The following is a 15,190-nucleotide window of genomic DNA, read 5'->3' on the forward strand; positions in this document are numbered from 1 at the left end:
TATACATATTCCATGACATATGTACTAGATATATAGACTTTTAAAAATGTATTTATCATACAGATAGAACTAAAGAGTTATTTATAAACTTGACTTAAAATTTTAACCAGTTAGCTCTAATAATTCTATGATACATACCCTGATTTTTAAGGAAATATTTCTATATTGATTGTACATAAGTCACTAAAAACACTTTCCTACTTTATTGGATTTCAAAATATTTACTGCCAAAATTAATTATTTGATAAATAATCATCTCATTAAGAGCTATCTTTGCTTATTTCTCATTTCCTTTTACCTATAATAAGTGTTTGAGAATCAGTGCATGTGTTGTTTTAAGCCTTTAAATTTAACCAATTCTTCTTAATACAATATTGGGTATACAACATTTTTTTTACAAATGTAGCTTTCTTGTTATTTCATTTTTATCTCTACTTTTAAACAGGGGAAAACTATTATTATAGTTCTTAGGTTATATTTATATACAGTAAAATTCTGGTTAATGTAATTAAATTAATCATATCAGAAATTCAGAAATTAAAAATGACAAAGTGGTTGTTTGGCTGAATGTACTATTGAATAGAATTGGATTGTCATAGAATGTCAAGGCTGGCAGAGAAAATGTCCCAATATCTTTGCAATACACACATGTTTTTTTCTCTAGCATCCTTTGAAGACATTTAGCCACAGCTAAAACCCCTTTACTTGTGAGAAATTAGACAGTTCATTCCAATGTAAAGAGTTCTTAGAACGGTCTTCCTTATACTGAACAGAATGTGCCTCCTAACTCTAATCTTTGAAACAATTCATACTAGGTATACATAAGAGGTATACCTATTCCAGTACTTCATATATGTAAACACAGTTAACAAGCCATTTTTGCTCCAGGCAGCACTTGTCCCAAGGTGTGTGTGTGTGTCCAGAACTCTCATGTCTCTGGATGCACAAATTTGTACACACTACAATTCATCAAGGTTCATCTTTAAGTGCCATGTCCATATGTGCACAGTACCTCAGGGCCATTCTGATCAGTGAGGAATTCAGTAGAATAGAATCTAGTTTCTGTAATGGTCCTAAGTGGCATTAGATGGCCTTTGTGTTTTGTGGTAGCCATGCCCTCTTGCTGATTCATACAGAGCTAGTGCTCAGTAAAAAATACCAATTTTCCAATGAATTGCTCTTCCTGAGATGTTCCACACTTATATAATCAATTTTAACCTAATACACAACTTTAAGGTTACTATGGTATTCATTTGCATCCTCTATTCCAACATGAATGAGAAGATGTTTTTAAAAACTATTTCTGTCAATCAATGTTATCAGTGAATCACCCTCTTTAGGAAAATGGTATTAAAAAAGCAAACAGGATGCTAGGCATGACTTATTTGTAGTGTACTTGCACTGAGCCCTAAAAATTCATGTGTTCTGTTTTTTTCTTCCTACTTATATGAAAAATATGTTAAATTCCAGTGTTGTGGTAAATAAATGACTAGCCCATTTCATTTCAAAGACTAATGAAATGAGAGACAATGAGAAAGAAATAGGAATTTAAGAGTCACATTCATATTTATGCAGCTAATAACACAGAAGTACATCCCTAAACGCTCTTGCTTATTTTTTCTTTATAGTCAGCATATATTGAAAACACTTCGATTTTTTTTTTGTCTTCCTGAGTGTTTTTTCACAATTTTTATACCACACTATTACTATGGTTTGGTAATGCAGATACTTCCCATTTAAGTAGCTTTATCTAACAATATTGTGATACCTTTTAAGTTTTACAGCTCTATTGTATCAAATAGTTTTAATTATCTCACAACCTAATGTATCATATGATCTGCTATTTTTGATGAGTGCCCACCTTGTAGCTCACTGGAAGGTCCTGACAATCTTGTGAACATCCACTGACTTTCTTACTCAAACACTCATTTATATGGCAGTTTCTCTCATCTGAGCCATCACCACAGTCATCCTTATTGTCACAAAGACCTCCACTGGGAATGCACCTGCCGTTTTTGCACATAAAAAATGAACTGTTGCATGACTGTTCTGGAAAAAGAAAATAAAACAAATGGAACATAAAGGGCATGCCATTGTTTTATACTACAATTGTTGAAAACATTCTAAAATATGGTAACTTATCTGTCAGAAATCGTAGTAAATATATGCACATATAAAATGCTCTATATTCAGTGTAATATTTTTGTATATAAAACATAGAAAACCAAGGGCACACTGCACTTTCATGTACCATACTTATTGCAAATCTTGCTTTGCCATGAAATTAATAATCAAAATAAGCATCTGTAGTAAAATTAATGGAGTATTTCTGTCTTCATCTATACAGTAAAGAATGAGTTCAAAAGTGTAATGATAGTTCAACATTTCCCTCAAGCCAATAGGTCTCTGAGAAATTACATGCCACTAAAATTAAAAATCTAGAATAGGTAGATATTTCTGAATTATTTTTCTTCCTGGAACTATAACATTGACATTTTAAGTCAGAGCATAAAAAGGACATTTGTGGTGAATAATAGTTGTCCCAAATATAGCTATGGAAAAGAGTTCAGGTTCTGTAGTTACTTATAAGCTGGTGACTTGAACATTACTCATTATCATACATGGTAGAAGAAAGTAAAGTACATGAGAAAAGAGTAATTGGATTTATTCTAGAATATATGACTATGTATTCAGTCTTTCAAATAGTGAAGTGATAAATAGATGAAGTTCAGCTATGTTATATATTTCTGTTCAAGTGATGTGCAATTTATTCCGTTTTGCTGAAGTATGAATAATATAGACTTTTTCTCAGTAAATCTCAACTTCTTTTATGTTTGACTTTTCAAATAGGTCCATACAGGGAAATTATCTTCACATAAAATAATATACTAAGAAACAAGGACATTTTGAAGGGGCCAGGGTGATGGATCCATCAGGTTCATTGCCTCAAATCTTCACATTTTTGGCAGAACTTTAAATTTCTAAAGCAAAGCTTAAAAGCATAGTTGATTACTAGGGTGCTGCAGAATATCATGAGAAAACTCACATTTAACTATTGCATTTCCTTTCATTGTATACCATGTGAGCCTGAAAATTAGAGTCACAGTTTTGGCATTAAAAAGACACCAATTTTGGAATAAATACATGATATATCTTCTATACCTGCACTTTTGCACCTAGGGTTTAAAGGTGCTTCGTCAGAATGGTCAAGGCAATCGAAGTCTCCATCACACTGCCACTGAGCATTTAAAAGACATCGTCCATCAGCACAACTAAATTCTTCTGCATTACACTCTCGATATCCTACACACAGAGAAATAAACATTCTAATTCATATAACAAATACTAAAACTTCATCCCTAATGTACTATATACCTAATTAATCCTAGGGTTACCCACGCTTCCTATGGAAAATATTTCCCATTTCTTTATGGGACAATGTTCATACCTGCAAGAGATAGCATGTGTCGTTGGGAAATAAGATTAAAGTCCAGAAAATAAAGCTGGAAACACGGCAGTCATTGTAGCTATGTAAGGAAACAAGAATGCAGCACTCAAGTATACCTTCTCTGTTCACCTATTACCTATCCTAAAGATTTCCATTAAAATAGAAAATAAAACTGAAAGCTATTGGAAATGTTTTCCAAGTCTAAGCTTGGATAGATAAAGTACTAGAACATATGGATGAACTGAATCTAAGTTAGAATGATAATTCCCAGAAGCTATAATGTCATGTGTATGTTTGGGAAGCAGCATTCAAAGTGTAAGAAATTGTTAAAATGAAAAAAATTAAGTCACCTTATAGGGTAATAAGCACAAAACTATTTTAATTACCTTATATGTTGATTCTTAATGGCATTAAAAATATTTATTTGAATCACAGTATCAATGCCTCAATTGTTAATATTCATATCTATGCCTGTTTATGAGTAAAACTCATTAGATTTTGAATATCAGGAAGCTTTAGACTAGATTTTTTTCCTGTGTTTGTAAATCATGATTTCTATTAGATATTTTCTGGCAAATCTGGGCAAATATTCTACTTTTGAAGAGAAGGAGTGAGATTTTTATGGTTTAAAAATAAACTCCAAAAGAAAAAAAATTCACAATAATTATTGAATGGAGATATTTTATATTGAATGGAAAAACTAGATAGTTCTGAAATATCTCCAATTTCCCTAGTATTTCTTCTCTGTCTCTCTTTCACCACCAGCTCCTTCTCCTCTGTCAATACATACATTCAAGTCTCTTCCCATCTAATAACTATAAAAATCCATCTACATAACTTAGCAAACAATTCTCCTCTTTCCTACTAACCAATCTTAACTTTCCCCTACCTCTACTTCATCTTTGAATCATTAACATCTCATTTCTGCAACACCTACCTTCTGAAATTCCTCTAATAGCTAACAAATATCAAGTAACAAGTGTCAAATTCAAAGACATTCAAAGTTTCAGAATCCCTTTGAGGTCACTTTCCGGCAGCATTTGATGTTGTTGACCACACTTGGAAGTAGTTCCTTGGCTTAATATTCATAATATTGTATTCTCACTATATACATAACAATGTATGCTCCTTTCTAACTTTGCTTTTGCTGTTCCCGTTTTTTCCTCTCTCTCTGCATGAAATCACCTTCTGTTCCACCCTAACATACTGCAGGTGAAGCCGTAACTTCAATCTCCAGTCTATCGTGTTCCTCTTTTCCTTTCTACAGAATTGGGTGTTCTCATTTTTTGTCAGATTTTGAATGTCACCTTTATGCTGATGGCCACCAAATTAATATTCTTTGTCCTGATCATATTTCTGGTCTCTAGAACCAAGTTTTAAAAACTTACTATATAGCTTCATGTCTGATCAACACTTCATATTCAAAATGTTCAAAATTAATTCTTTTTTATATCTCTTCTCCTACACTAATAAAACTGTCCTGAACTTCCTATGTTCCAAAGGTCACTAACAGTAACACCATTCATCAAGTCATCCAAGCTAGAAATGTCCTTTATCCCCATATCTGACTGAAAGGGAATTCTGACCCATTCTGCACTTCCCATTCCACCATTTCTGCCCTGATTGAGAACCACATTGTTCATCATCAGAACTATTGCAATAATCTTCTAAATAGTTTATTCTCCCTTTACGGTTTCCCTCCTTCAGGGCAAAATTTCATGCATTCTGCTGAAAAAGATGGTTTTAAAACACAAATTTGAGTGTGACATTCCCGTTTCAAAATGTGTGTTGGCCACTGAGAGCAAAAAGAACTAAATACAAATCATTTAACAGCATATTTCGGACTTTTTAGAATCCAGCTTCAACTTAACTTTCTAACTTCAATTCACTTCACAAAAGAGTAATTACTATTCTTCAACCATGTCAATTTATAGGTCTTTGTAAACATATATAAGATTTACTGCCTGGAATGGCTCTAAGCACTTTACAAATATTAACTCATTAATTCCTTAACAGGCTTAATTGTTAAGCAATGTTATTACACATTGCTAACAGATAAGGGAATTGAGGTACAGGAGATGAAGTAACTTTTCCAAGATCACACATCTATCAGGTAGAAGAGCCACAATATGGATCCCCACTGATTGCCTGGCTCCGGAGTCCATGCTTTTAACTACTATATCATCCTCTCTAGTATTTAAATATGATTTCCTCTAACATTCCCTACTTCTATTTTTTAGTGCATCAAAAATTATTTTCTCTGCTCTGATTCTGTGTATTGTGATTCTTATTCCCACCTGGCAATGTATGTTATTATTCCATATTGTATTTCTGATTTTCCTTCTGGTCTGTAATTTGTTCTAGTGGGACTCCTGTCCATTCATCTCCATGTAAACCAAATACAGTGTCTAGCAGAGGGAAGATATTCAATCAGACATTACTCTACTTCTGGTTTACATCTTGAGTATGATATGGTTTTTGAATCCATGACTTACTGGTGAAATTATCATAAAAATTGATACCCACTGACCTCAAAGAACTTTATGTCAAAGACCCAGATTATAAACACTGCACAGGGAGGACAACAGATGACACTAAATCTTCCTTTTATGATTATGGGTGGGTTTCAGTTTTTCCTCTTATTTATTCATGTATGTATTTAAATTTTTTACAAAAATACTAGGTTCACATAAGATCTTAATTTCAACTGAGAATTTTAACATATTAATTTTTATAACCAAAGTTAGATGTGTGTGTATATACATATAATATATATATGATGGTTTGATGATACTTATGTAATGACAAGATACAACTCATGCTAATAATATTAAGTCTGAACAAGTACATATGTAAAGACATAAGGAGGAAAGACAATGGTATCAATTTATCTGATAATCATGAATTTTATTTTTTCTCACGTATTTGATTTAGCTATAAGATTAGACTAGCTAGGCATATATTATCTGTAAAGCACTTCAAAGTACTTAAAACCAAATACATTTTTATGAACATTTTCCAGTACGGTTGCTGATAAGAGTGTACTAAACAAGTAGGCATGATTTCCAAATAAGTAAGTAATTATCCCAGAGATCATACATGCTGCATCTATGTATTACTGAATTTCAGGGGGTTAATGATATTAAGAAACACATTCCATTTTTATTATTTATACATTCCTTGAGTCATTTTAAAAGACTAGTATTCACAGCTTGAGAATTTCCTCCATGAATAGTTGAGATATACTCACCACACTGCAGAGACTCATCAGAGCCATCCCCACAGTCATCATCACGATCACAAACAAATTGCTTGGGAATACACACTTTGTTATGGCAGATGAAAGTATTTTCATCACATGTGTTATTGGGAGCTAAGAAAGACAACACAAAAATTAAGGTCATATGAGCACCTCTCTTATCTCCCCCCACCTTAGGAGTTTGTGGAAGTAGGCAGTTATACTCAACAGTTCATAATTATTTAGAAAAAGATGACTTTGCTCAATACTCAATATACCCAATAAATTAATAATATATATATTAATATACATATATGTATTTGAAAATATGAATATGAATATATAGTGTAAAGTTTTAGTGTTAATATTTCAGCAATTCTAGAGCAACCCTGAAATTTTAGGCCATTTAGCAATTTATAAGTTTGCTTTAGGGGTGAATTCAAACATTCATGTATGATTTTTAAAAATCACTGAACTGTAATATAATGTGGCCGGGTGTTTTTCTCCTCCTATCTGTTCTAATGATAGTAAAGTGATAAAAGGAAAAAAAAACTTGCTTCTGTGTGAAAAATGGATCTAAAAAGACATCAAGTGCTAATGCTCATGCTGGAAGTGAAAAGAAAATCAAAAGGGCTGAGAAAGTTACTGTTTTTTAGAAGAAAATAGAACTTTTGGATTTTGACTTCCAGAAGCTTTGCAAAAAGTCGCTCTGTCACAGAAATTTGTATTCTAGGGAAGCTGTTTACTTCTTGGTGCATCTGTTTCTTTATCTGTTAATGGGGATAATAAAATCTGCCTGATTAATTTCTTGCAAGAGTTAGGTAAGGTATGTGAAGCAGATCAGTCCATTTCAAGTGCTCACTAAATTCCTCGGTGCTCCCTGAATTTCTACTATATAACTATTTTTCAGCAGATTCCCAAAAACACTTCTCTAAGAATATTGTGGGAATTCAATAATATAAATAAAAGCACCTACCAAAATAATTGACATACAATGGGCACTCAAACAAATTTAAATACCTTCCAATCTCTCCCCTCCATAAACTAACAGGCACTTTACCTAGAACAATTCTTTTCTTCTTTGTCCTTCACAACTCAGATAATGTTATTATTTTTCATTGAAATCCTTCCATGAGACTTCTAGGCTTTTTAATATAATATATTTTTGTGATGACCTAGTATCTTTTCTATACATCATTCTGACACTTAAGGTATTATAATTATTGTTTTATATGCCCATCAGTATCCTATCCCCAGACTGCCTCAGGCTCCAGAAAGAAAGGAAATTTCTGCTTTCAACTTAGTAATGATTGAAACAGAGACAGAAGTAGGTAAAACAAAAGGACATAAATCAAGTATAATTTACTTTCAACAAATTATTTTCAAAACCAATATGAAAGCCACATAGGAGCAGCATTAAAAAACTGCCCACAATGATCAAAGTAAAATTCAGTTACTAATAACTCCTCTAACTTTGAACTGTGTGGCAGCTTATATAACTCAAGTGAATCATGCCAGTTCTAATACATGAATTATTCTTTAAAACGCTAAGCAACAGAGGCTTATTTGGTGTTAACGCTTTCAGGTCACTTGAGTATAATTTGTTGTATTTTAACATAATTTACTGAATAGCACCCATGTGTTCCAAAAGTGTTAATATGCCTCCCAGAGGATTAACTTGCTACAATAGCAACAGTATACCAGGATCATCTGGATCCTTGAATTGATGCATAATCCTTTATTATGTAGCCCTCAGTGGCCCCATTGACCTTTACAGACACATATTTGTTTCAAGATCAAAGAGAATTGTTCTACAATAGCACGAGTTCTGTGCACATAGGCCTGCCTCAAAGTTTCTTTTCCCTTCTCTGCTTTAACTCTCCTCCATTTACATATACCCACATACACCCTCACGTTTTTAGGCTTCAAATACAGTTTTAAAGAACTGAGACAGGTCATTTGAGAGATGATTGACAGAATTCACTTTAATGGGCAGAGTTTACAGCCTCAGTTCAACAGACCCTTTATGTGACCTTTGGACCCATGTACAAATAAATATTCAATCTCTTCATTCTCCTGATCATGCAAAGGAATTAATCTAAATATTTGCTATTAAGTAATTCCCTGAAAATTTCCTGAGGAGACTTCAGAAACTTTGTAAACTGTCTGACCTCCAGAAGTGTTCTTCTGATCTCTCAGCCTCGTTGAGCTATAAGCCATACCTGAACTTAGGGTTCATACCTATTGGTGGGCCTACTGTGTTTACTGACCTTCTCATCTGCAGTTATTTGCAGAGCACCCGCCTAAATGCCTGACACGGTGGGGAGATTTAAATGCTTCACAAGGTGGGGAGATGCTAAAAGGAAATTAAGACACCTACCACACTCACACAACCCTCAGACAGTTACATTATCTCAGATATGAGATGATAACTGTGTTCATCACAATGGTTTTCAAATGATAAGCCCACTGTGCGTGTTTGAAACCCTCTGAAGAGCTGTTGGTTAGAGGGGCTGCTCAACTACTACGATGACAACACCCCACCTGATCAATTCTGATATGCCTGAGTCCAGGCACTGGGAAAGTGAGAGAAAATGTGACATGGTGAGTAGCACAAAAGCAAATGTCTGAGACTGCTGCCATGGGGTTCCTTCCCAAGGAGCCCACCATGGTTCATACCGCAGCCTGCTGTGGAGAGCTCATCGCTTCCGTTCGGACAGTCCCTTTCACCGTCACAAAGCCAGTGTCGCGGTACACAGGCACGGGAGCCCTGACAGCTGAACATGTCTGCTGCGCAGGTGATGGCCCCTGAAACCCAAAGAACAACATGAAATTAAGATCACCGCCTTTCCACTGAGGAAGGTTTATCATTTCCTGTAAAGAGCAAGTGCAAGAATGTTGTGACAAAGAAGAAACTGTAGTTATTTGTAATCATCAAATACCATCCTTCACCCTGTAGACTGTCTATATATTTTCCCCTCAGAATACACTCCTTCTTAATGACAAATGTTATATTTCTTAAATGTACCTAGCAGAAAATAACAAGGATCTTTTCTTCTTATAAAATATATCAAAGTGTAGAAACGTCATAGAATTGTGAACTCATAAAATAGTTCCTAAGACCTGCTATAATAATAATAATAATAATAATAATAATAATAATACCACTTTATTGCTTAATGTATACTAAGCACTTAACATATTAATTCATTATTTAATCCTCAAAATAACTCCAAGCAATAGAACTACTAAGTCTTATTTCATAGAAAATAAAACTGAGGCTCAAAGAAGTTGAAAAGGTTAAGAAAGTCACAAGTCACACAGGCTCCACATGTTGAGCTGAGAGTCCAAAACCCTCTGATTCCTAAGCATCTTCTCTTAACCACTAATGTCATTATGGTTAGTGCTGTTGAAAAGAATGAATGAATGAATGTTCCTTTCACTTTTAAACACTTAACCACTTAACTTAACCTACCTTTTCTCTATCAGTTCAATGTCTCTTTACCTGCATGATGTTTTTCAAATGTGTACAGCAAAACAAACAACAAAAAACAGAAACCTTACTGATTTTGACTAAATTCAAAAGATCTTTGCTTCTCCTTATATGAACATAGGGAAAACAAATAACATTAGAAAATGACTCTTTCTCATGAGGTTTCCCTAGCCCCTACTATAGCTACACATATTGAGTGGCTTACTTGTTATTTATATAAAATGTTTGTTGAGTGATGCCCCCCAATTTAACTTTTCTTAATTTCACTTTCCTAAAAGCTGCCCATAGAACAAGATGCTAAAAAATGTATTGTTGAATTATTCAGAAAGATGTCCATTTCTCCAAGAAGAAAATAAGACTGACTAAACTGATGTAAGATAACCTTGTTTTCAAATATCTAAAGTAGTGACCAGCATGCTTTAATTGGATTATTATTATCATTTTACTTTTCTGCCATAGAGTTATTTGTTATGAGCACAAGATGCTCTTCAATATGGGGGCAGCAGGGTGCCAAAGAGAACCCCTGGGGATATTTTCTAACATAAATATGCCTGTCCTGACATATACTTTAACTTGGAGGACAGAATAACAAGTGAATGTTGAAAAGTTTCCCAGGTTTTTCAGATGCACTTATTTGACTGAGGGTCATGCTAATAGAATGGGGTTTAATATGATGCTATTACTGGAAGAAATAATAAAAAATCTATTAAATAAATGTTGCTTTCATTTAAAAATGAATTTACCTGCTATCTACTATGTCGTTAGCACCTTTCATTATAAAATTCTCTTCCTACAGAAATTACTTTTATGTTATTCCTCATTATTATCTGTTTTTTCAAGCTTTCTGTAAGAATATAAAATGCCATTTTCAGTATTATACTCTCAATTAGTACTTTAATTTTGATAATATTTTTATTTAGCTTGAGATTTAAAAAATTCATTCTTCTATTGAAGTTTTGATACATGTAAAACTCCTTGTCTACTTATTATCACTCCAATTTATTCTCAAGGTAGGTATAATAGATACAGCATTGATTTGGCTGTTGAGAAATTTAATTCTATGTGACCTTGGAGAAGACTAGTGTCTGAGTTTCACTATCTGTAAAATGAAGGGTATGACTAGATAATTACTAAGATACCCAAGCTATAAAGTGGAATAAGGTTCTTTGCAGCTAATTTTCTGGCTCCCTTGATAGTGTTCAAGTGATTTTATGTTAAGAGTATGCCAAAACATCACAGTCAATTGGAAAGAAAATGGACCAAAGAAAAAACTGATGGCTTCATTCCATAGTTATTCTGCCATCTGGAGAAGCCCTGCCTTCCTCTGGAAAATGAATCCCAAGAGAGAAGAAAGACAAGCTGAAGGAATTCCAACTTCATACTGTGCACCTACTCAGATATAATATTTGATTGGTAAGAGTTACTATCTTATTTAGTAAGTATTTCAGAAACCTGAATTCTGGTCCTATCTCTGTCATCGCCATTCACTGAGTGCCCTCAGGCAGTTTATTAACCTCTGTGAGTCTCTCTTCTATCAAATGAAGGGGATGGACCAGGCTGTTTTTCAAAATGGGATTCTCAGATCCCAAGTCAGAGTAACTATGTACTTATTAAGAAAGAAGGTGTTTACAGCCCACATGAGAATACTTGAAGGTGGGGATTTAAAAATCGACATTTTAAACAGGCTTCTGAGGAGGATCTTTAGTATACTAAGGGTTGAAAACCACTAAGATAAATATTTATAAAGTTCCTTTCCAATCCTGAAATATTAGGTTCAGTTCACAGGCTGATGCATGGCCTAAAGCAGTGTTTATAGGTGTCACTAGCTTGGTAGTTAGTATATAAAAATGCAGCTGTAATTAAATTAAATAGACTCGATGTTTTGACCACAGGTAAGCCTACTCATCATCATTTTAGTTCTTAAAAAAAAAAAGATTAGGACACTGATAGATATAGGTACAATAATACACTGAAAAATAAGGGAAGGAACATGAGAAATAGAACAAAACAGGATGAGAATTTATTTATATAGTGCACATTGGCCATGCTGGATGATCACAGTAGTTACAGAAGGTAAGTCTTTTTGTACCCCCTTAACAGATAAGGAATTTGAGAAACAAGGAATAGATGGACCTGTCCATGATCACACAGCTAGTAAATGCAGATGTGGGAGAATTTAACTCTGTGTGACTTTAGGGTTATTTCCTCTTCTGTCATGCTGGGCCCACTCACAAAGGTTAGGAGTGTCAGTGGAGCCATTTGGTACAGGGTTAAATGAGGGGTCAAAAACAAGATGATTTTAGAGAAGGCAAACATGTTCAACCCATGGCAAGTAGATAATGTTATTGTTTAAATTAAAGAAAGATTTAATAGCCAAAAGAAACAAAGTTCAAAGAAGCTGTGCAGTCATCTAATTGATTACTGATTTCTTCTCCCTTTCAGAGCTTTGTTTTGATTGTTATCTTTCTCTATTTATCTTTATCTTTTGTATAACTAAGTTGTTTCAGGTGTGTAAATAACTGAAGTGGGTTTAGGGTAGCTTAAATAAAAGAAAAAATTGCCTGTTTCAAGGATATCTCCAATTTTATATTAATTATTGAGACCTTCAGTTTAGCTTGAGAATTATAAAACCCAATGTACTTGTCTCTGTGGCAGTGGCCTAAATAGTAGGCCACAGCTCCTGAGTGTACCTAACTCTATGCATACACCTTATTCTATGTCTCAGGTCCATTTTTCTCTAAAATGAAGATGATAACAGCTGTGAAATAGGGCTGAGTTAATGAGGGAAGAATATATAACTATAGATAGAAACACACATACAGAAACAGATTGGAGAGCTAAATAGACAGACTGATAGGTACATAAATACATTTTTTTAGAATGCCTAGCCAATTGACATAAATTTCTGGAGATTAGAATGCTTCCTTCTTTTACCCCTCAAGAAATGAATAACTCCATTTATTTGTTAAATGTTTGTGATTATTTAAAAGCAGTTACATTGGTCTTGAAGTTGATACATAGTAGGTAAATGTAGACATTTGACACTAAACCTCTAGTCCTATGATTTTTAAAATACATTTCAAAATCATATACACTAGCCTCCTTCCTTACTTCCCTTTTAAAACAATTGAATATTAGTAGGATAATAGGATAATACACACACACACACAAGTATCATGTGTGGCTTGTGGCAGCATAAATCAGTCGAATACTCATGGAGGGTAACTTAGCAATACATATAAAGAAACATGAAAAAAGTTTGGATCATTTGACCCAAGTAATCCCAATCATTGAGATCTATTCCAAAGAAGTTATCAAAGACTAGACATAAAATTTACAAATACATTAATTATGCCAATATTCACAAAAATACCCTAAAATTTGAATAACAACTGAACATATAAAACAGAATAATAGTTTATCATGCAAATAGTAAAAACAGCTACATATAAATATATATATAAATTCAATGTTAATTTAACAAAGCAGTAAACAAAGTTTTGTGTATGCTCTAAAATGATAGAGCATATATAACAAACACCTAAAAATGGAATGAGAACACAAAGTAGCTCACCACAAATGCTATCACTTTCATCTAACCCATCTCCACAGTCATCTTCTCCATCACAAATCCAATGCTTAGATATACATTTTTGTGCAGAACAAGCAAATTGATTCCAAGAACAAGAAGAATCTAGAAAACAAACAAGAATGTATGAGTGAAAAAAAAATTATTTGAGACGATCTTAGGACAGTTCTGACAGTGAGAAAAGTTATTCCTTAGACTTTGCTAAAATCACCCATCCAGTTACAAAACAAGCCAAGCTCTTTTCCACATTGGCTCTATAAAACTGTGACAACAGCTGGCATATTCCCTGACTTTCCAGGTTTAACAACATGGTTCCTTCAACAAATTCTCACAGGGCTTGACTTCCAGCTAGTTATTATGCTGGTCACTCTTCCCTAAGTATATTCTAATTTGTCCTTTTTGAAAATACATGCAGTGCACATGTACATTCCAGGTGTGGTCTAGTCATCCTTTCTAATTTTTAAACATTTGGAGAATAGAATCACTTCCTAGGCAAGGTCATGGTATGGTGGACTCACCAGCATGCATGTTTGTTTTTAAAGATGAGGTGACAAAGAGGATTTTATCCCAATGACAAGCCATGAGTTTCATACCTGTACATGTTAATACTTGGATATTTTTATTTGTCTTCTTTGGGAACACTTAAGTCTGGCTAATAAAATCCAAATTCATTGGCATGGTGGTAGTATTTTATTAACAAATAATGCATTCATAATATTATTCCCCATATATATTCAAAGTCAATCTTGTGATTTCTCTCTTCTACCCTCAACCTGCCTCTCCATTCTGTATTTTTATCACTGCAAAACATCTGAAAATAAAATCCTTCCAAATTAAAGTATTCAAAATAGAAATTACTATAAAAAATTTTTTAAATGATTTTCATCCTATAAACTTTTAAAACTTTGTGTCCTTATTTAAAATATTTACTTAGATGACCCAAGAAAAGACAGAATTTTAGAAAGCAGAAACCTGGAAAAAATAAAATTAAAGAAGATATACCCATTCAATGGCTTCCTGTCCAGAAATTATGAATCTACGTAAACTATTTGTAAAGTTCTCTGTTAATTCTGTTCAGATCTAGCTCTAATGTAAAGATATATGGCATCTTAATCAAACAAAATGTACCTTAGTATTTCTTGATAATATTTACTTTTAGGAGAGTTTGACATTTCATAGAAGATCCATTTTTAATCTTTTTTACCTACTCTGTCTATTCACCATAGTGTATGTTATCTGTGTGAAATGAATATATGGGCTATATGCTTTGTTTCCCTACAGGAATTTCTTTGACCTGGAAATCACAAAATACATAAATTTTATAAAATAAATTTTTTAAATGCTGTGTTTCCTTGCCAAGTAAATGAATTGCGCACACACAAAATACAGGAGTTAGGTGGTGAAGGATGCAAGTTAGAAGAA

At 33.5% G+C, this 15,190-nt stretch overlaps 1 protein-coding gene across 6 annotated transcripts in view; it reads right to left on the reverse strand.

Annotated features, from left to right (window-relative positions):
- The window catches only part of LRP1B (LDL receptor related protein 1B), a 1,876,014-nt gene that overhangs the window by 261,004 nt on the left and 1,599,820 nt on the right, over positions 1 to 15,190 (reverse strand). For all 6 annotated transcript variants that reach the window (XM_073241389.1, XM_073241391.1, XM_073241392.1 and 3 more), the window contains exons 51-55: positions 13,754 to 13,873; positions 9,366 to 9,494; positions 6,699 to 6,821; positions 3,163 to 3,303; positions 1,862 to 2,049 (exon numbers count right to left, since the gene is read on the reverse strand). In XM_073241389.1, the coding sequence (XP_073097490.1) occupies positions 1,862 to 2,049; positions 3,163 to 3,303; positions 6,699 to 6,821; positions 9,366 to 9,494; positions 13,754 to 13,873 (701 nt within the window). The remainder of the gene's footprint in view (positions 1 to 1,861; positions 2,050 to 3,162; positions 3,304 to 6,698; positions 6,822 to 9,365; positions 9,495 to 13,753; positions 13,874 to 15,190) is intronic.

Source organism: Manis javanica, chromosome 7, assembly GCF_040802235.1.
Source record: "Manis javanica isolate MJ-LG chromosome 7, MJ_LKY, whole genome shotgun sequence".
In the NCBI taxonomy this organism is placed as follows: domain Eukaryota; kingdom Metazoa; phylum Chordata; class Mammalia; order Pholidota; family Manidae; genus Manis; species Manis javanica.